General features: G+C 50.9%; 1 protein-coding gene across 1 annotated transcript in view; it reads left to right on the top strand.

Annotated features, from left to right (window-relative positions):
• The window catches only part of UVSSA (UV-stimulated scaffold protein A), a 44,113-nt gene extending 26,529 nt beyond the window's left edge, over nt 1-17,584 (top strand). Inside the window, exons 10-14 of the mRNA XM_008569216.1 lie at nt 2,352-2,535; nt 3,225-3,333; nt 5,804-5,981; nt 7,576-7,681; nt 17,289-17,584. Of these exons, the coding sequence (XP_008567438.1) occupies nt 2,352-2,535; nt 3,225-3,333; nt 5,804-5,981; nt 7,576-7,669 (565 nt within the window). The 3' untranslated portion in view covers nt 7,670-7,681; nt 17,289-17,584. The remainder of the gene's footprint in view (nt 1-2,351; nt 2,536-3,224; nt 3,334-5,803; nt 5,982-7,575; nt 7,682-17,288) is intronic.
• The last annotated feature ends 4,299 nt before the right edge of the window (nt 17,585-21,883 follow it).

The following is a 21,883-nucleotide window of genomic DNA, read 5'->3' as shown; positions in this document are numbered from 1 at the left end:
CTCAGTGTTGCCCCCGTACCGGACCGGGGACCGGCAACGGGATTGCAACCCTCAGCGTCGCCCCCATGCCTCGCTCAGCCAGTGAGCGGGAACCGGTCTGTATGTGGGATCCGAACCCTCGAGCAGGAGCGCCACCGCGCTTCCCAAGCGGCGCACTATCCAGTGCGCCACCGGGCCGGCCCTGAAGAAGCTGATTTTGACATGGGAAGCATTGCTTCCCCACACCCGGCTGCTGCTGAGCCCGAGGACTGTGGCTGCCTTTGCAAACACCAAAAACCAGGAGGATGGCAGGGGCTGAGGACTTCCAGAGGGGATGGGGGCAGGAAGAGAACAAAGCAAGGTTCAGCATGTGTACTGCTGGTGCAGCAACACCTCGGACTACTGTGTGCCAGGCACGCCCACTGCCCCTGCTTCTGGATACCCAGGGACAGACTAGATGTGCCCAGCTGTCCTGGCTGATCTGCCTGCGAGGCTGTTTCTCTTCCCAGTTTCTGCTGGGTTGACACGTGAGGACTGGGACAGCGAGTCAGAGATGCACATCCTGGCCTCATCCACAGCTTGGGCCACTGTCCTTCAAGGCCTGGTTCTGAACCTGCTCCTCTGGTCCTGTGGGGTTGGGGGCAGGACAGAGGAGGGCCTGAGGGTACATCTGCAGGGAACAGGCCAGGGCCATCCCTGCACGCACGCACTGCCACCACGTCAGCTGAGTGGGCTGTGGCACGTGGGCTGGCTGCTCGGTGTGGGTTCCTCAGCACATGCGTGTGCCAGTAACCAGTTGTGTGTGTGTGTGGGCTGCCGAGGGTGACAATTCTCAGGGTGGTGCCCTGCCCGGTACGGCTGCTCATACCACACCTCTCACCAGGTGGATCGTGTTGTACCCTCTGGCTCATGTCCAGCACCCGGGGACCTTGGGGAGCACCAGGCTCATGCCTTTTACCCAACAGGTCATGAAGACAAGGCTCCAGATCTCACAGGGGGAAGGGCCAGCAGGGCCAGGCTTTGGGCTCTGAAACCATCTCTTTCCACCACAGCCTATTTGGAAAGGCTGTCCTTCGAGCTGGCCTGTTGGGACTGAGCTGGCATTTGTACTCAGAAGGCTGGGGGACCTCGGCCAGAGGGAGGGCATCCCAGCATCCTCGCTGGCAAGGCCCGGTGGTGAGGGCCACTGTATGCCGACTCTCGAATGTTCCCGCCCAGCAATCCACAAGGGCGTCTTGACCTGTCACAAACTTGAGGTGGCTGAGCACGTCACTGCCTCTGGAATCGGGAAGCTGCCAGGATGGTGTTCTTCTGACCAGGCAGCCAGGCACCCTCCATGGGCACTGTGTGTCCTGCCCCAGGCTGGTGTGGCACATGCTGGGCACTCTCCAGCCACATGTCAAGGCTCTGTCTAGGTCGGCTTTCCCTGTGGTGCGGCGTGGGAGCCATGGGCCTCGGTGGGCAGAACTGGGAGCTACCCATGGGTGTGGGGGAGTGTCGCCATGTGGAGAGGCAGCTGCAGCTGGTTTTTGTGGTTACCTGGGAGCCCTCAGCACCACCACCCGTCTATCCACCAACATCCCCTGAGCCCCCACTGTGTGCTGTGTGAAGAGGGTCCTGCTTGCAGGAGCCCTGGCTGGGATGGCCTGAAGTGCTGGCACTAAGTGCAGCTGGGGCCCTGGGAGAACCTCTCAGACCCCACCCTCCCCACACCTGGGTTCAGGGCAGCAGCACCCAGGTGAGCAGGGAGGGGCTGTGTCCTCAGATGCACCTGACCCTGGCTTCTCTGGCATCAGCAGAAAAGCGTCTTTAATGAGGTTGGTGACTGTAACAGAGCACATTACCCAAAACTTGCAAAATAGGGACAAACTCTCTGGTTCTGTCCCATAGCACTGCTGCCACGGCTGTGTGGCAGTTCTGTCCCGTAGCACTGCTGCCACGGCTGTGTGGCAGGTTCTTCCTCTCGGGTGCACTGGCACCACGACAGCCACCACAGCCTGCGTCCGCACCCCTCAGTGGTGAAGGTGACCTTGATGTGGTTGTTGTATTAACCTCAGGGTCATGCCTTGAGAGTCCGGCAGCTGTTGTCCCCACTCTGCAAGGAGAACCTGAGCCCCGAGGTGGCAGTCGTGTTGGGGTTTTGAGGCTTCTGCATGCTGTGTCAGGATTCGAACTCTGGCTGGAGTGACTGTCTTCTTCAGCCTGGGGAGGCCTCAGGGGTCAGCTCAAGGGGCCAGTGCTCTCCCAGGGTCAAGGGACAGGGTTGAAGGGTGCAGTGGGATTGGGCCATGTTCCCCCACGCCTGGACCCAGGGTGGCTACACTCCTCGGTCCCTGCCGGCGGGCTTTGAGGGTCTGTGGTTTGCTTTGCAGATCCGACTCTCAGCACCGCTTCTGGAAGCCTAGCGAGGTAGAGGAGGAAGCAGACAGTGCATACGTCTCTGAGATGCTCCGGAGCCGCCACATCACCTTTGCGGGAAAGTTCGAGCCTGTGCAGCACCGGTGCCGCGCCCTGAGGCCAGATGGCCGGCTCTGTGAGCGCCAAGACCGGCTGAAGGTGAGGCTGGTGGCTGTGGGCGGGCGAGGGCCATGGGGCCTGTGGGTGTGGCTGGGCCAGGACAGGGCAGTCAGGGTTGGGCAGATCCCCACCCATCCCTGCCCTGGGCTGGGGACACTTGTGAGCATGAGCAGCCCCATGGGAGGTGCTTGTGCGCGGCTGTCAGAGAATCATGTCCAGGTTCCCTGCCCTCAGCCCTGCAGTCTGACATTTGGGTGCAGATTTGGGCTGCTTTCCAAGGGCCACAGTGCTTAGCATATGCCCACTGGTTTACCACGTGTCCTTCCGCAGCAGCTAGAGACCTGCTCTGTGCTGAGCCTGGATTCTTCAGCAATGAGGAAGCAGGCATCCCCAACCTCTGCGGTTCTGGGTGGGAGGGCGTCAGGAGAGGCTGGGCCAGCAGCTCCCAGGCAGGCCGTCGGGAACATTGTGAGGGGAGGCTGCTTGGGCCAAACTGACGAAAGGCCCCAGCCCCTCTGCTGCCTGCAGTGCTCCCAGGTCTTGGAGGGAGGACGGAGCTGCTTCCCCTTCCCTGCAGCTCCCAGATCCCCCTGCTTTCGAGGGGGCATGATTGAAGGGCAGCAGTGCCCCCTCCGAGAACCATCTGTGCCAGCAAGCTGAAGTTGGTGGAGACGAGGCGGGTGGGCAGCTTTCGCCCCACCGTCAGCCACCCTGTCCTTGCTGTGCAGTGCCCCTTCCATGGGAAGATCATCCCGAGAGACGACGAGGGGCGACCTCTTGACCCGGAGGACAGGGCCCGGGAGCAGAGGCGGCAGCTGCAGGAGCAGGAACGCTCGGGTAGGTCTGGTTGGGGGCTCAGCCCTAGAGCCCACCTCCACGGGCAGCCCAGGGTGTCTCCATATGGTCACGGAGCACCTGCACCTCCATTGTAACTGATGAAAGTGGGGGACTGCCCAAAGTGGGGGGCTACTTGGGTGGGGGGGCTTCCAGGATGCTCAGGCTTCTAGTGGAGCCTTGTTTTCATGAGCCTCCGGACCTCGAAGTGGACACAGCAGGGCCCAGAAACCACCACGTTACCATCTGTGTGGTTGGATTTTTAAGCAGATGAAAGACGAGAGGTAGGAGAAGGTAACTGACTGGCTCCAAGCAGCTCAAGGGAAACCAGCTCGCTCCCTCCTTCTCATGCCAGGTGGTTGCTTTGTCCCATGTGGGGATGGGCATCATGCTGTCTTCAGGGTGCAGGCTGTGGCCTGCTGGGTGCCCTGCACTGGCCTCCCAGTCCCCAGAAGCCCCTGAGCAGCAGGGTGGATGCTGAGCTGCGCAGAAGCACTGTCACCTGCGAGAGCCCACCCACCACCCTGCCCCACTCCAGGCTGGGTCCCCAGAGACAGTTCTGACACGTCTCGTCCCTGTGGCTTGTTCAACCCCTGCTAGGTTTGTGTCCGTTTCCTTGGGATAATTTTTTTGTTTTGGAAGCTCCGTCCAGCCTTAGGCTGCATCCCTTCTAAAGAGGAGACGCGTCTGCAGGCCCCGCCCTCGCCAGGGTGGGAGGCACGCGGTGTCTGCAGGAGCAGCGCTGGTGTGCTTCAGAGGTCCCATTCACACCATTTCTGTCGTTCTTCATGGGCTTTCTGCACTTTGGTCATAAGAGACAAGTGTCAGATTTTAGCCTGGCGCCCAGAGACAGCACCTGGGCCTGGGCCCTGGATGGCTGGTGGAGGGGGACGGGGGCTCTGACCTGCTAATCTTCGGGGCGAGGCTTTCCCTGGTGGCTCACACTCAGGAGCAAATTAAGTGCCTATTTTTTGTGTCAACCCTGAAGAGTATCTGGTTTTCCAGCCCTTGGTGACTTGTTAACAAACAGGTATCAGGCCACGGGCTGCGGGCGGCACTGGCCAGTCAGATGTGAAATAGCGTCTCTTTACTAACGACAGTATCGATCCCCGCCTCCCTCACACACAGGGCAATTTTCTTTTCCCTGGTGCTAACCTCAGTGACAATGTGCACTGCGCTCCCGGGCGTCTGCGTCGGGAAGGCCGCGTGGCCCGGTGCCTATTGATTTTCTTCAAAGGCTCTTAAATTGCTCCTTCATTTTCCTGAGATGCTCATTCCATCTCCACCGGGTGCCGGCATTCTTTCGTTGTGTTTAAACAATTGCTCCATTCACTGGGTTCCTAAACTGTGACGCCTTCTTATTACTGGGAGATAAACTGTTTAGACAGTTTTCCTTAATCTTGGATTAATCGTTCCTGTATCTGAATTGTGCGGGCCCGTATTCCTTCACTTCAAAAAATCAGCCTGGGGAGGACCCGCCATCCGTCTATCTGGGGCGTGCAGCTCCCTCCCTCCCTGGACGTGCCCTCCTCTCAGCGTGGCCTCGGCCTGGCTCTGATCCTGGTGCTGCTTCCTGGCCCCCTGTCCCAGCTCCCAGGGTCCTGTGTGCACACTTGGATGCCACTGGGGTGTGGTGTGTCCAGCACCCCCTGCACGCCAGGGTCATCCACAGGCCTGGGCACATCGGGGCTGCTTGGCTGTCACGTTCCTCATGTGGGGGGACCTTCCCAAGCCAGGCTGGACCAATGCCAAGTCTGACAGGCCCCTACAGCGGCCTCAAGGGGCAGACCAGCAGGCTGAGGGGAGTAGCTGCCCAGGAGGCTTGATGCTGCGTACGTAGCTAACACTCTCAGGCCTGCCGATCAGCAGACAGCCAGAGAGTGCCTCGCAGCCACAGCAGAAAGCGCTCGTCTCGCTTGGGAAGGAAGCACTGTCCAGAGAACCCACACCCTGCATTTCTGGGGCCCCGGGCCCACTTACCTCTGGACCAAGGAAGAAGAAAGCCCTTTAATGACTGTCTTGCAGGCCGACCCTCACCCCTCGGCCCTGGCCAGCCCACTGTGATGCCCACCAGCCAGCAGGCATATCCGGCAGGGCCACACGTGGCTAGGTGTGCACAGTCCAGCCCACAAGCAGGAAGTAGCCTGTGAATGGCACCAAGCCCCGGCTACTGGCCTTGGCCACCTTCCTGCTTGAGGGGTCCCTGGATACACCAGGAGTGGCCTCAGGGCCCAGCTCTGGCTCCTCCCGGCCCGAGGGGGCTGCCAGGCAGTGGGAACGGCCAGCACAGACCTTCCCTCAGCCTGCACTGGGGTGTGGCAGCAGGCAGCCCGCCTGGCCTCTGCCAGAGACAAGAAGTGCAAGGTCCCTCCTGAGGTGGGCAAGGTCCCCGCCTGGGGTAGGGAGGCCTCGATGAGAGGCCTAGTCTGGTTGGTGCCAAGTATTTTCTGAAGTCCTTGAGTTTTGTTTCCAGGCTGGCAGGACCCCGAGTTTGTGAGAGACGTGGAGGCAGCCACGGGGGAAGACCTGGGCTCATCCAGGCTCGGCAGGAAGGGCAGAACGAAGAGGCGGCGGCAGCACCCCCACCTCACCGACCTGACGCAGCAGGCAGACACTGCCCGGGCACGCCTCGGGAAGAAAGTCTTCGCCAAGTAAGAGCTGCTCGCCTAGGTTCCCCACCCCTGAGCCCTCCATTTGGGGGGGTGGTTTTTTTTTTTAAAAGATGACCGGTAAGGGGATCTTAACCCTTGACCTGGTGTTGTCAGCACCACGCTCACCCAAGTGAGCAAACCGGCCATCCCTATACAGGATCCCGTGGCCTTGGTGTTATCAGCACCGCCTCTCCCGAGTGAGCCACAGGCTGGCCCTCAATTTGTGGGTTTTTGAGGAGAGCCGAGGGAGCTCCAGTTCCAGGAACTTGGGAGTCCTCCCCTGTGAGCTTCTCCCTGGAGGCCCTCTTCCCAAAGGAGGGGGTCTCAGCCAGCAGGGTCAGTGGGGCTCATCAGGAGCAGCAGCTGGAGTTGGATGTGACTGAGCATCCTTCCCAAGCATACTCACGGCCTGGCAGCAGTCGGGCACAGAGAACAGGGCTCTGGGCCCAGGGCGAGCCTTCTCTCTCACCCAGCAGACCTAGATGGGCCAGCACTGGCCTGGCAGTGCCACCGTGGTGACATCGGAGTGGGCAGTGACTGTACAGGCTGGCAGCTGAGCCCAGCCCCAGTTCCTTGGTGTCTCCGTGCTGGCATGGTCAGTGGGGCCACAGCGGGGCCAGAGCAGAAAGGCCACCAGCCCAGCCCCCACTGTCTGCTGGCCAGAGGTGCCAGCCACCTTCAAGGCGCTGCTTTTCTTTTTTCTCATCGACTCGTTTGGCCACAGAAGATACTCAGACTGAGTTTAGGAGACCACGAGGCTTTTGCCTCCCTTTGCAGGTTTGTGCTGGGACCTTGGGTCAGGCAGCCACAGCCAGCCCTGAAGGCCCCTTCCTTGGATGCGCCTGGAAGGTGCTAAGCGCACCAGGCGGAGGAGCCACTGCCTGCCCTCCTGTCCTGCGTGGCTGCATTCTGGCCTGAGTGGGGCTGGGGAGGAAGGTGGTTCCCACACTGCTCAGACACAGTCTCTGTGAGCCCCAGGCTCACTGTCCAAGCAGCCACAGCCTTGCCAGGACCCTACTGAGTCCATACCGTCCTGTGACACAGCACCCTAGCTGGTCAGCACCACACCCTTTGTTCTCACTGGAGTGGGGTTGGGAGGCCGTGACCACGCCGGCCTCATGCCATCTTTCTGCTACACGTTCATGAGTATTCCCTCAGCTCTGGGTGTGGAGGTGTGTGTGCCGCTGTGAGAGCGAGGTGGGCACTGTGAACCTGACACTTCCGAACACGCTTACCCCGTGGCTGATCTCCATGAGGTCGTGGGGCAGGCTGTGCCATTCAAGGGTGCAGCCGGTGCTGGCAAGATTGGAGATCCTGGCAGCTGCCTTCAGGGCTGGGGGCAGTCACAGGAGAAGTGCCAGGGCACAGCCTTGCTGTCTTCTCCTGGGATAGAACCCACCGTGGACTCCCATCACTGGGACTGTACGTTCTCGCTGGGACAGGGCTGCTCTGAAGGTGGCACCCACAGGAAGTCTGCAAGTGTCCGAGTGCAGCCGCTGCCTCAGCACCAGGGTCCAATCCCAGAGAGGCCACGGTCAGGAGCCAGAGCCCTGGCTGGAGCCTCTGATCCCGTCTTGCTGTGCTTTCCCCACAGGGCAGCTGTGCGGAGAGTGGTTGCGGCCATGAACCAGATGGACCGGAAAAAGCACGAGCGGTTCTCAAACCAGTTTAACTACGCACTGAATTAGAGCACCGGCCAGGTGTGCCATAGGCCCTTTGGGTCATCAGCTCTTCCCCTTCTGACAGTGCACTAGGACGCGAGAGTGGGCACGGGTCTGGGCAGTAACCGCAGCCTGTTCTTGCGTGTGTTTAACGTAAGGAAGTGGTACATTAAAATGTCCTGGAGGTGTGGCCTCTCTCCTACCATGGGGGGCTGTCGCCATCTGGTCATGGGTCTGGCCTTGCAGAAGAGGCCCTTGGAGCCCAGGGATGTGAACACGGGTAGACTGTCCTCCATGGGGCAGCTTGCAAGTTCTTGTAAGGCCTGTGTGTCCTGTGATATACTGTTCAGGAACAGTGGAAAGTACACACAGCTCAGCCTTCGGAGCATGCGTGGGCCCCACCCCTTCCCCAGTCTCCTCCTCAGGAGGGGACCACTCCAAAGAACTCTGGGAAAGCCCACACTTTTATGCAAATGCCGTTTTTTACACAAACGCAAAGTGAACCATTCACCCCGTTTGAACCTTGCATTTCCAGCTTCACAGATTGTCTTGGTGACGGTTCCGCATCAGGTCACAGAACTTCCTCGTTCTTCTTGGTTTCTTAGTCACAGCTGCACCGAGATATGACTCACATACCTTAGCATTGGCCCTATTAAAGTGTCAATTCAGAGGCAGTAAGTACATTCACAGTTGTACAACCACCACCACCATCTAGTTCTAGAACTTCCTATCACCCTAAAAGGAAGCCGTGTAGTCATTAAGCAGTTACTCCTCATTCCCTCTCTCCAGTCCCTGGCAACGACTAATGTACTTTCTGTTTCTAGATTCGCCTTTTCTGGACATTTTATATGAATGATATCATGCAATACATAGCCTTTTGTCTCTGGCTTCTTTCACTTAGAATAATGTTTTCAAGTTTCTTCCATGTCATAACATGTCAATGCTTCATTCCTTTTTAATTGCCCAATAATATTCCAGGATATAGATGTGCCACATTTTGTTTGTCCATTCATGTTTCCACTTTTTAGCTATTATGAATAATGCTATGAACATTTGTGTACAAGTTTTTGTGTGGATAGATGTTTTCATTTCTTTTGAGTATATACCTAGGAGTGGAATTGCTGGTTTATGTAGTAACTCTAGGTTTAACTTTTTGAAGAACTATCAAACTGTTTTCCAAAGTGGCTACACCGTTTTGTATTTCTACCAATAATTTATGAAGGTTCTAATTAGTCCACATTTCTTCCAACACTTGTTATCTGTCTTTTTAATTTTAGCCATCTTAGTGGGTGTGAGGTGGTATCTCATTGTGGTTTTGATTTGTATTTTTCTAATAACTAATGATACTAAGCATCTTCTTGTACTTATTCGCCATTTCTCTATCTTCTTTGGAAAAATATCTTTTTTTTTTTTTTTTTTTTTTTTTTTTTTTTTTTTTTTGTCTTTTTCATGACCGGTAAGGGGATTGCAACCCTTGGTGTGGTGTCGCCCCTCAGCCACCGGCCATTCCTATATAGGATCCGAACACACGACGGGCGCGTCGCTGTGCTCCCAGCGCTGTACTCTCCCAAGTGCGCCACAGGGTCGGCCCTAAAATATCTATTCAAATCTTTCATATTTGTAATTGGATTATTCATCTTGAGTTGTAAGAGTTTTTTTATATATTCTGAATATTAGACTCTTATATGATTTGTAAATATTTTCTCCCTTTCTGTGTTTTCACTTTCTCGATAGTGTTCTTTGAAGCCCAAATATTGTTAATTTTGATGAAGCACAATCGATCTGTTTTTTCTTTTGTTTCTTTTTTTTTTTTTGGTGTAATATCTAAGAAACCATTGCCTAATCCAAGGTCATGAAGATTTATATCTATATTTTCTTCTAAGAGTTTTATAGTTTTAGCTCTTATATGTAGATCTTTGATCCATTTTGAGCTGTTTTGTATATGGTGTGAAGAAGGGGTGCAGCTTCATTCTTTTGCATGTGGACATCCAGTTGTCCCAGCACCATTTGTTGAAAAGAATATTCTTTTCCCATTGAATTATCTTGACACCCTTATAGATAATCAATTGACCATACATGTATGGGCTTGTTTCTGGACTCTCAATTCTATTTCATTGACCCATATATCCTATGCCAATACTTAAATATCTTGATTAATGTATCTTTGTGGTAAGTTTTGAATTTGATGAGTGTGAGTCATCCAACTTTGTTCTATTTCAAGATCATTTTGGCTATTATGGATCCCCTTATATTTCCAAATGAATTTTAGTACTAGCTTCTCAATTTCTGCCAAAACAAACAAACAGATTTTTCTATGGATTGCACTGAATCTTTAGATTGCTTTGGGAAGTATTGCTATCTTAATATTAAATCTTCTGATTCATGAACTTCTGATATCTTTCCACATATTTGGGTCTTTAACAATGTTTTGTAGTTTTCAGTGTATAAGTTTTACTCTTGTTAAATTTATTCCTAAGTATTTTATTCTTTTTGATGCTATTATAAATGCAAGTGTTCTCTGAATTTTGCTTTTGAATTGTTCATTGCTAATGTGTAGAAATACAATTGATTTTTGTATGTTGATCTTGTATCCTGCAACCTTGCTGAACTTATTAGTTCTAATAGTTGTGTGTGTGTTCCTTAGAATTTTCTGTACACAAAATTGTGTCATTTGCACACAGAAATGTTTTACTTCTTCCCATCAATCTGGATTCCTTTTATTTCTTCCTCTTGCCTAATTGCTCTGCTGGACCTCCAGTGTGATTGGAATAGGTATGGTGAGAGTGGTCACCCTTGTCTTGTTCCTAATCTTAGGGGGAAGCGTTGTCTTTTACCATTGAGTATGTGGGGGATTTGTAGATGCCCTTTGTTAGGTTAGAGAAGTCCCTTCCACTCCTAGTTGGTTGAGTGCTTGTGTCATGAGGGTTGAATATTGTCAGATGCTTTTTCTGTATCTATTGAGATGATCATGTGATTTTTGTCCTTTACTCTGTTGATATGGTATATTGCAATAATTGCTTTTCACATGTTGGACCAACCTTACATTCATGGGACAAATTCCACTTGTTTGTGGTGTGTAATCCTTCTTATATGCTGCTGGGTTTGGTTTGGTAGTATTTTACATTTACATTCATAAGAGATACTGGTCTATAGTTTTCCTTCTTTTCTTTCTTTCTTTCTTTTTTTTTTTTTTTCTGATGGGTAGCCAGTATGGGGGTCCAAACCCTTGATCTTAGTGTTATCAGTACTGCTCTCTAACCAGCTGAGCTAACAGACCAGTCCTGTGGTTTTCTTGTGACATCTGGCTTTGGTATCAGGGTACTACTGGCCTCATAGATTGAGTCAGGAAGTGTTCCCTCCTTTCCTATCCTTTGAAAGAGTTTGTAAAGGGTTGATGTTGGTTATTTGATTCAGTGGAATTTACCGGTGAAGTCGTTTGGTCCTTTTCTTTGTAGGAATTCTTTTTACTACTAATTCAGTATCTTTACTTATAGGTCTATTTGGATTTTTCTGTTCCTTCTTGAGTCAGTTTCTGTAGTTTGTGTCTTTCTAGGAGCTTGCCCATTTCATCTAGGTTACTTTTTGTAATTTGTTGACATATGATTGTTTATAGTATTTCCTAATTTTGGTAATTTGAGTCTTCTTTCTCTCTCTCTTTCCCTCTTTCCCATGGTCAGTCTTGCTAAAGATTTATAAATTTGATTGGTCTACTTAAAAAAAAAAAAAAAAAAAAAAACCTTTTGGTTTTGATTGTTCTCTCTTATTTTTCTATTTTTTATTTTATTAATTTTCACTCTAATCTTTATTATTTCTGTTGGGTTGCCTTGGCTTTAGTTTTCTCTTCTTTTTCTTGTTTCTTAATATGGTAGATTAGGGGGCCAGACCGTGGCTCACTCGGTAGAGTGTGGTGCTGATAACACCAAGGCCATGGGTTCGGATCCCATATAGGGATGGCCGGTTCGCTTACGTGGGAGAGCGTGGTGCTGACAACACCAAGTCAAGGGTTAAGATCCCCTTACCGGTCATCTTTTAAAAAAAAAAATATATATATGGTAGATTAGTTTATTGATTTGGAATCTTTCTTTTTCATATAGATGCTTACAGCTATAAGTTTTCATCTAAGCATTATTTTAGCTTCATCCCATAACTTTTGGTATACAGTCAGCCCTCCATATCCATGGGTTCCACATCCCAGATTCAACCATCCACAGATGGAAAACATTTGGGAAGAAAACACAAAAAAATAACAATACAATCATAAAAAAAATTATAAAAAGCAATACAGTATAACAACTATTTACATAGCCCTTACATTGTATTAGGTATTATAAGCAATCTAGAGATTATTTAAAGTATATTGATGTACATAGGTTATATGCAAATGCTATGCCATTTTATATAAGGGACTTGAGCTTGCACAGATTTTGGTATCTGTGGGAGTCCTGGAACCAATCCCTCAGGATACTGAGGGATGACTGTATTTATGTATTTATGTTTTTGTCTTTTTTAAAATATCAAAATGTTTTCCAATTTCTCTGGTGATTTCTTCTTTTACCCATTGATGATTTAGGAATTTTTTGTTTAATTTTCACATACTTGTGAATTTCCCAATTTCCTTGTGTTATTGATTTCTTATTCCATTGTGGGCAAGGAATACTTTATATGATTTCAGTCCTTTTAAATGTACTGAGAGTTATTTTATGGCACATATGTTCTGTTGTGGAGAATGTTTCACATGCCATGAGAATGTCTATTCTGCTGTTGTTGGGTGGAGTGTCCTATAGATGTCTGCTAGGTGTATTTGGTTTATAGTGTTGTTTAAGTCTTTTCTTTCCCTTTTGCTCTTCTGCCTATTTGTTACAACCATTGCTGAAAGTGGGGTATTGAAGTCTCCAAATACTATTGTTGAGTTAACTGTTTTTCCCTTCAGTTCTGTCAGTTTTTGCTTCATGTATTTTGGGCCTCTGTTGTTAAGTGCACTTGTGTTCATATTTGATATTTCTTCCTGCTGGATGGGCCCTTTTATCATTACAACATGTCCTTTGTCTCTAGTAAAAGTTCCATCTTGAAGTCTCTTTTGTCTAATATCAGTATAGGCACTTAGCTCTCTTTTGACTAGTATTTGCATGGTATATCTTTTTCCATCCTTTTATTTTCATTGTGTCTCATTGTGTTTCTTGTAAACAGCACATAGTTGGATCATGGGTTTAATCTGTTTTGCCAGTCTCTGCTACTTGAGAGCAGTGTTTAATCCTTTTACAGTCAGTGTCATTACTGACGTATGTCAGCCATTTTTCTGTTTATTTTCTGTATGTCTTTATTCTCTTTCTTCTTCTATTCCTCCTTTACTTTTTTCTTGTTAGTTAAATGGATATTTAATTCCCTGTAACATTTTAATTCCCTTTTTGTCTCTTTTATTGTTTTTCAAGTTATTTTCTTAGTAGTTGCTCTGAATATTATAATTAACATCTTAAAACAATCCAGTTCAGATTAACACCAACCTAACCAGTAATGTACAAATACTCTGCTGCAGTGTAACCCTGTGCCCTCCCCGCTCCTCTGTGCTGTTTTCGTCATGCAAATTGTGTCTTTACAGATTGCAAGCCCATCAGCTAGCTTTGTAATTATTCTTTTCTGTGGTTGTCTTTTAAATCAGATAGGAGAAGAAAAGGTTTGTGAACAAAAGTATGTTCATACTGTCTGTTGTTTGGCTCTGCAGCTTCCTTTTCCAGTGCTCTTTATCTCTTGAGTGGATTCTGGGCTAGTGTCTTTAGTGTTTCTTGTAAGGCAGGTCTACTAACAATGAACTCTCTCGTTTTTGTTTACTTGGGAATGTCTTAATTTCTCCTTCACTTTTGAAAAGTAATTTTGCTGGATTTAGAATTCTTGGTTGACAGTCTTTTTCCTTTTTTCTTTTCTTTTTTTTTTTTTTTTAAAGATGACCAGCAAGGGATCTTAACCCTTGACTTGGTGTTATGAGCACCGCACTCTCCCAAGTGAGCCATGGGCCAGCCCTGGCAGTCTTTTTCTTTCAGCCCTTGGAATGTGCCATCCCCCTGCCTTCTGGCCCCCGTGGCTTCTGCAGAGAAGCAGCTGTTACTATAGTGGAAGATGCCCTGTGCTCAGGCAGCTGCTGTTTTGTTTTTTTGTTTCTGTTTTCCTGTAGCTGGCCTGTCAGCACCATGCTCTGAGTGAGCCAGAGCCAACCGGCATGCCCCAGTGAGCTGCTTTTTTTCTTGCTCCTCTCAACATTCTTTTCTCATCTTTGGCTTTTGACAGTTTGACTGTGATGTGTGTAGCTATGGATCCCTTTGAATGTATTTTACGTGGAATTCATTAAGCTTCTCAGATGTAAAGATCAATGTTTTTCATCAAATTTGGAAGGTTTGGGCCATTACTTCTGCACATATTCTTCCTGCCCTTCTCTCTCTCCCCTCTCCTTGGACTCCCTTTATGTGTATGTTGGTTTGGTTGGTGGTGTCCGCTGCTCTCTGAGACTCTGTTCATTTTTCTTCATTCTTTTTTCTGTTCCTCAGAATGGATAATCTCAATTGACTTGTCTTCAAGGCTGCAGATCTTAATTTGGCAACTAAAATCTGATGTTGAATTACTCTGGTGAATTTTTTATTTCAGTTGTACTTCTCTACTCTGGGATTTCTATTTGGTTCTCTTGTGTAATTTCTATATTTTTACTGATATTCTCTGTTTAATGAAACATCATTCTCAAACTTTGTCCTTAGACATGGTTTCCTTTAGTTTTTTAAACATGGTAGCTGACTCAAAGTATTTGTCTAGTAAGTTTAACATTAGGGCTTATTCAGTTTCTGTTGACAGCCTTTTTTCTGTGTATGGGCCAAGGAAACACACAGTGTTTGTTGTGTCTCATAATTTTTTTTTCCTGAAAACTGGACATGGTAAGTCATACATGCAACTCTGGACGTCAGATCCCCCTCCACAGGGTTTGTTATTGTTGTTACTGTTTGTTCAGTGTCTTCCCTGGGCTAATTTTATAAAACCTTTACTTTGTCAGATGCAGCCACTGCAGTGTCTGCATGGTTAGCTTAGTGGTCAGCCATGATTGGACAGAGATTTTCTTAAGTGCTTTGAACAAGTAAGCCTTACAGCTTTTGCTGACAAACTATGAGTGTGTGCGTGTGTGCATGTATGTTGGGCATGCCTTCATCCTCAGTAGATGGGTGCCAACTCTGCCTTAGCCTTTACTTCCTACTTGCACAGAGCCACCAAGTCAGCCAGAGGTGAGCGCTCAGCACCCCTCAGGCCCTTCCTGGGCACGTACACAGCCCTGCAAACATGCACATGTGACATTCTGTGTCTCCAGGAACATGTCAGGGCTTTGCAAAGACCACCATGGGCATCTCATTCCTCAGATCTTCCTTTTCAGATTTTTGGTCGACGTCTTGTTTGACCCAACTTGTGTGGCCACCTCAATACTGCTGCTTGTTTTTGACAACCCTCCCACCACCACCATAGACCAGCTGGGTCATGCCAAATAGAGATGAGCCCTATGGGTGGGGCTTTTCCAGGTATTAGCCAAACAAGTCAGATAGTGGCAGCTCTCTGGGGATGGGGCTTTGGGGGAGCTCCAGACCTGGTCCTCCCCTTCCAGTGGCTGCTAGGCTGTTGGTTTTATTTATTTATTTATTTATTTTAATTATTTTTTATTTTTGGCCACAAAACAAGTCTTAATACATTTAAAAAGACTAAAATCATAAAATATATGTTCTCTGACCAGAATAACAGAAGGAAATTTAGAAAATTCACAAATGAGTGGAAATTAAACAACACTGTTCTAAATAAACAATGGGTGAAAAGAAAAATCACAGGGAAATTAGAGAGAACTTTGAGATAAAAATCAAATCACAACCCATCAAAATTTATGGGATGCAGGTTTCATGCTGTGCTTAGAAGAAAATTTACACATGTAAACATCTATATTAAAATGCTACAATTTTTAAAGGTATTAATCTCTTTGTAAATTTCCTCCATATCCTGGACTTTTTTTCCTTGTTTCATTGTGTTGTCTGAGTCTTCTCCTATCTATCTCCTGTCTCAGTGAGTTTCTTTAAGATTGTTGCTCAGAATTGCCTTTCAGTCATTTCAAGGGTTTCCTGCTCTACAGGGTCTGGTATTTGAGAACTACTGTATTCTTTTGGTGGTGTCATATTTTCTTGGGATTTCATGTTTCTGGTGTATGTATGTTGATGTCTGGTCATCTGACAGAGCAGTTACTTCTGTTACTCCAGAGTGGGCTTTGAGGAAAGAGATGGCCTCTTTTTTTGGTCTTTGCTGATGACACTCCTTGTGTCAATGTAGTTGAGTGTCTGGCGGGCCACCTGCATGGTGGCTGGGGCTACTGCCGTGGTATTCGTCGCTTTTGCGGCAGCCATGGCTGTGGTGGGCCGTCTGTGTGGAAGTGGTATTTTTGGTGTTCTCCTGGGAATGCTGCCCTTGGCTTCTGCCCGAGGACCCTGGGTGTGCTCTGTCTCAGCTGCTGGTTTTAAAGGCCACCGTGGATGTGAGGCTGCTGGGTCAAGTGAAGTAGGAACAGCACAAGGTAAAATGCCACAGAGCTCACTGTTCTTACCAAAATTCGATCATTTTTCTTGAATAAACACTCCTTGGATTGTTACTAGCCTTTTATTAATTTCTAGGCTTTTGAAAAAGTTGATTTCGTGTATTTTTCCAGTGTTCTGTGGCATTGCAGAGGAATGGGCTTTAGAGGTCCTTACTCTGCCATTGGGAAAGTGCCTCCTCCCTGTCTTCTGTCCATGCGATATTCCCTTGTGTGGGCTGGTCACTGCACTCGTGTATGCCATCCTGCCAAGGCTTTCTCTAGTCCTTTCCTGTGCCTGGCAGTCCTGCAGCAGATATTCTTGTACTTTTGTCTCTTCACATATGTATACGTGTATCTGTGGGTTAGATTCCCAGGGGTGGAATCGTTGAGTCCAAGTGCTTATGTGGTTATGATTTTGATAGATGTTGCAGCATTGCTGTTAGAACTGGCACCAGTCTGGTCTCCCAGTAGCGGTGGAGAGCACACTTACCCACCTCACGCACCCAGTTGTTAGTGAGCGTGTTGACGTTTGCCAGCATGAACAGGTGGTATCTAACATGTTTGCTTCACATTCCTCTTATGAGTGAGATATGAAGTATTTTATTTGTTTAAGAATTTGTTGCTTTCCTTCTCCATGAATTGTATGTCCTTATCCTTTGCTTGTTTTTCTATTAGCTTATCAGTTTATTTCTCATTAAGTTGTGGGAGCTCTTTATTCATTAAGAAAATTAGCTCCACGTGACATGTTGCAGATATTTCTTTGGGTGGCCTTCTGATTATGCTGATGGTATTTTTTGCGTGTAGGTTTTTTATGGAGTTGAATTATCAATTTTTCATGGCTCCTGAGTTTTATGTTATAGTTAGAATGCCCTTCCTTACTCGAAGGTTATATTAAAACATTCTCCCATGTTTTCTTCTAGTTCTTTTATGGGTTTCATTTCCACATTTAAATCATTGATCTCCTTATAATTCATTGTGATAGGAGATGGAGCCAGGAAATACGATTTTTTATTTCTAATAGCTGTCCAGTCATCCCTTTGTCATTTATTAATGAATTCATATTTTTTGCAGATTTGGGAGACCACCTCTATCATACATTAAAGTCCTGTGTACAGTGGTTATGTCTGGACTTTCTGGCCTGTCTGCCTAGTCATCTGTTGTTACCATACTGTTTTAATTACTGTACCTTTGTAATGCATTTCTGTGTCAAAAGCCCCTTTTATATTTCTGTTCTCCTGAGGTAAAGTTGGAAGAGGAGAGGGTGTTTTGTAAAATTTAATTCAGGACTAATTTGTTACCCTGGTGTTTCTTGCATCAGATCTTTTAATGAATCTTCATGAATATTTATTAAAAGACAAGCCAGCGGCTCTGTGTGTATGTGTGTGTCTGACTGGCAGGAGTGAGAGGGCTCTGTGGGACGGTGGGGGCTTAGCTGGCCCTTCTGGCCAATGAGTTCAGGGGGATTGCACCCAGGGAGCAGGCTCCACCGCTCTTGAACCCAGGGCCCCATCCAGCAACTTGCTAAGGGGGTGCTGGGTGGGCCCCGCTTTCCTCAGAGGCCCAGGTGCAGAGTATGCTGCCCCCTCCCTTGATGCCCTCAGTGCCCCCTTCCTACCTGTGCTCGTCACGATGTGGTTTAGGTTCCCAGGAGTCGGGCAAGGGAGCCTGGCATGGCCTGACCAGTAGGTGTGTTAGGAGCCAGCAGGTCTATACCCCAATTCCCAACAGGAGCCACCTGCAGGAGAGTATGACCCTCCCATGTGGGGAAGTGGCCTAGCCTGGATGGCCCAAGATGGACTTAGGGGTCCTAAGGATGCTGAGGGTGGTCTCAGGACCTTGGGAAGACCCTGCAGACTCACTCGCCCAGCCCTCCCAGTCTCAGCAGCTGCTCCTCCACTGCTCCTGGCCTCCATTGAGCTCCCTGCCACACCCCAACCCCCCTCATCCCCCAGCCCTGGTCACTGGGGTTTAGCCTGTCCTGAGGCTGGGCTTGGACTGCTTAGAGGCAGGACAGGTGCAGGGAGGCCAGCGACCCACCCACTCCTCCCAATATCCCTACAGCCAGGCTTTGGAAACAGGACTGTCCCTGGCCCACAGGAGAGAGAGCAGGCACCATGGGAGCCATACGCTGCCAGCCACAGGTCAGGGTAGCTGCAGGAACCTTGTGAGGTGCACACTGCAGGCAGCCACTCAGGATGGTCCAAGTCTGCTGAGTGGGAAGAGGTGGCCATTCATTCATGTACCATCCACCGAGGTGCACAGGTGAGCAGCAGGTGACCCTGAACAGGGTGGACGCTGGAAGCTGGAGGCCTGGGAAGAACATTGCAGGCAGAGTGCCAGCGGGGGCATTTGGGCCTGGGGGGAGGATCTTGGAGGGTAGAGGCAGTGCTTAGAGAGGTTCTGTGGACAGGATGTCCTTCAGGGCAGGTGGCTTGGGCATGGAGTGGGCAGGTGCCAGCCAAGGGCTCAGGCTTGATCCTGGGGCCACGGGGGCAGCTGGCGAAGCAAATGATGGAGGGGTTCTCTTGTGCCAGGCAGCCCAGGGCACAGCAGGGGAACAACAGAGTAGGTGTCAGGGCCAGCAGGGCATGGGACACAGCTCAGTGCTGGGGTGGACAGGCTCTTATAGAGACAGGGTATCAGAAGTAGGGTTAGCTACACAGAACTGAGAACTCCAAATAATGTCATCCCCTCCAGGAAGCCTTCCCTGCCCCAAGCTCCCACCTGAGCCTGTGTGACCAAGGATGGAGCCTGGGGAATGCGTACATGGCACTGGGCACCAGGGCAGGCCGAAGAAGAGGCCACAGGAGCAGAGGACCGCATCCCCTGCCCCCTCGGCCAGGCGCTCACATGATTGAGCTGTGGCCAGTAGGGTATGAGCCGCTGTGTTGCTGGGCTTCCCAGAAAGCTCCTTAGAAGGAGGGGGCCACCCCTTTCCTTTCTTTCCTGTTTGCTGCCTGGAGTGAGGATGTGGTGGCTGGAGCCTTGGCTTCCATTTGGGTCCATGAGGAGGAGGGCCCAGCCCAGGGACAGCACAGCTGACAGCTGCATGGAGCTGGGTCTCTGAGGACTCTGTGATGGTGTCATGACCACCCAAGACTGCCACTGGCTAGGATTCCCTTACACAAGAAAAAATAGTGTCCTCTCAATTCTTGTTCATTCCGGTTTTCTCTTACATACAGCCAAACCCATTCCTAACCCACACAGCAAGGGACCACAGAGCACCAGCCTGGGCTGTGGGCTGACCGTGGAGAGAGGTGTGCAAGAGGGCTGCATGGAGGTGGGAAAGGGGCCTCACTGGGAACTCCCTGAGCATCTGCGCCCAGTGATCCCTGGGCAGGAGATTGGGGGACAGTGCAGAGGAGGGGAGCCTGAGGGGTGAGAGCAGGGGACTCTCTCCATGTCCCTGAATGAGCCTGCATTTGGCTGGGCTGGTGCCTGCAGGGGATGTGCCCTGGTCATTGAGAGGAGGCCCTTTCCACGTGGATGGCTTTGGGGAAACTACATGGGTATGAGTCTGGGACAGTGGGGTGGATGCTGTCTGTGGGCAGGACTGGTCCTGAGTCCTAGGAGGTGGCACTGTGGAAGAGTGCTCTCAGATCCTGGCATCAAGATAGCCCCTCATGGCACTGACACCAAAGTGGGGGACAGGTCGAGGTGGCTAAGAAGCCCACTGCCTCCAGCTCAGGCCCAGGGCCCAAAACTGAGCCCAACACAGGAGGCCCAGGCTGGGAACTGGGCCGTTGGGGGGTGGGGGTGCCAAGCCTGGCAGGAGCAGGGGTGGTAGGGCCAACCTGAGAGCTGCCCTGGAAGCAGCTGGAGGATCTGCATGCCCCAAACCCCTCATGGGATTTGGGGGAATCCCATGGTGCATGGTGGGAACTGGGGACCCAGTGGGAGAGCAACCGAGAAGCTAGGCTGGAGCTGGGCCTGACCCAGGTTCCTTCAGGAGGGAGCAGGGGTGCCCCCAGCAAGCCCCATAACCTTCTGGGCCTCAGTTTCCTCACAACGTGCAGGTAGCCACAGCACAAATGCCACAGGTTTGCTAGGAGGCTCAGGTGGGCAGACATAGGTCTATCCCAAGCAAGAGCTTGGCACACAGTAGGTGTGCACCAAAGGGAGACTGGAGGGGCCCAGAGAAGTGCCAGGAACCAGCCTCCCACTACCATAGCATCATGGCTGTGGCATCAGCTCAGGGCTGTCAGGGAGCCTGGAGGCGGGGTGGGAGGTACTGCTTCATGGTGGGGGATGTTGCTTTCCAGGCCTCGTGGCCCCCCTGGCCCCATCGTACAGCCCAGGGTTGGTGTTGCAGGGTCTATGAGTGTGGTCACCATGTTTCTGGCTGAGCCTCAGAAGCTCAGCGGCAGTGGTGGGGGAGGGGATGGAGGTGGACAGAGCAGGTGCAGGCTGGCGCTTTCCTCTCTGTTTCCATGTCTCTACCCTCCGTTCCTCCCCTGGTGGTGGATGTTGAAGTGCCCAGCCCACCTGGAGGCAGGTGCAGGTGAAGGCAGGAAGTGCCCGTGGAGCCAAGCGCCACAATGGGGTTGTGTGGCTGCATGCCTGTCTGCCCAGTGGTGGCCACCTTTGTCATCTCCCTCTGAGGGCTGGGAAGTTGTGAAATGTTCCACAGGGTCCCAGCTGAGCTAACCAAGGTTAGCATAGTGGAAGCAGGAGACTCTTAGGGGACAGACCCAGGCTCCTCGCAGGCCCGAGCCCTGGCACTGCTGTGCAGCCTGATGGCCGGGCCCTTCCCTGGCCTCTCCCAGAAGTGGAGGCTGTGGCTTTCTGCTCTGCAGCCCCTCGGCACCCAGCACAGGCCAAACCCACCATACTGCTATGCTGATTTGATTTGAGGCCAAGAGCCTTCTGGAAACTTCTAGGGGTCCCTAGTCTGCTGTCCACACCCTGGAGGCCCAAGCCTCATCTGTGAGACCGAGTGCCCACCTGCACCCTCCTGTTACACTTGGCCAGATGCAGTCCATCCGGTTCAGGCTGTCCTCTGCTCGTGGGTCACCACCAGCATATTGTGGCTGTGCTGAGCTCTGTTGAGCCAGAAGAGCCAGACAGGGGAGGAGGGCACGAGCCTCGTCCCACCCAGGAGCTAACAAACCTCAGGACGATTACTGAGCAGGGGACCACGGGCAGTGTCAGCGGGCTGTGCAGACCAGGAATGCGGAGGAGGGGATAGCTCCCAAATGGGGTCCGGGAGGTCTCCAGGCCTGTGCGGGCAGGGCCAGAGGCCACAGGCGGTGGGGACAGCAAATGGTCCCAGTTGCCTCTGCCTGATGATCTGGGTGCCACTCCTGCCTGCCCTTTGCCCCCTAGTAACGGCGAGACCACCGCCACCAACCCTAGAAGGGTCATTTTGCTCCCCAACCCCAGCCCTGTCCCCAGTGGTTGGTGACAGGCCCAGAGACAAGTCCGCTCTTAGGAGCTCAGTTCACTCATCAAAAACGAAGGGGAAGACCTGGAGGGGACACGATCCTGGCGCGCGGCGCACCCTCAGCTGACCTCCCTCCTCGGGCGCAGGGCTCGGGCCACCACCAGCGACCGGCGACGGATGAGGGGAGCCCCTCGGCCCCTCCCCGCCCTGCTGGGGCGGCCTCCGAGCCCTTCCGATGCCCCGGGGGACTTCGCCGTCACCCGGCTGCGGTGCCCGCGTCCCG

Source organism: Galeopterus variegatus, unplaced genomic scaffold, assembly GCF_000696425.1.
Source record: "Galeopterus variegatus unplaced genomic scaffold, G_variegatus-3.0.2 Scaffold26, whole genome shotgun sequence".
NCBI classification, from domain to species: Eukaryota; Metazoa; Chordata; class Mammalia; order Dermoptera; family Cynocephalidae; genus Galeopterus; species Galeopterus variegatus.
The sequence above is the reverse complement of the archived record's forward strand: the minus strand, read 5'-3'. Positions and strand labels throughout refer to the sequence as shown.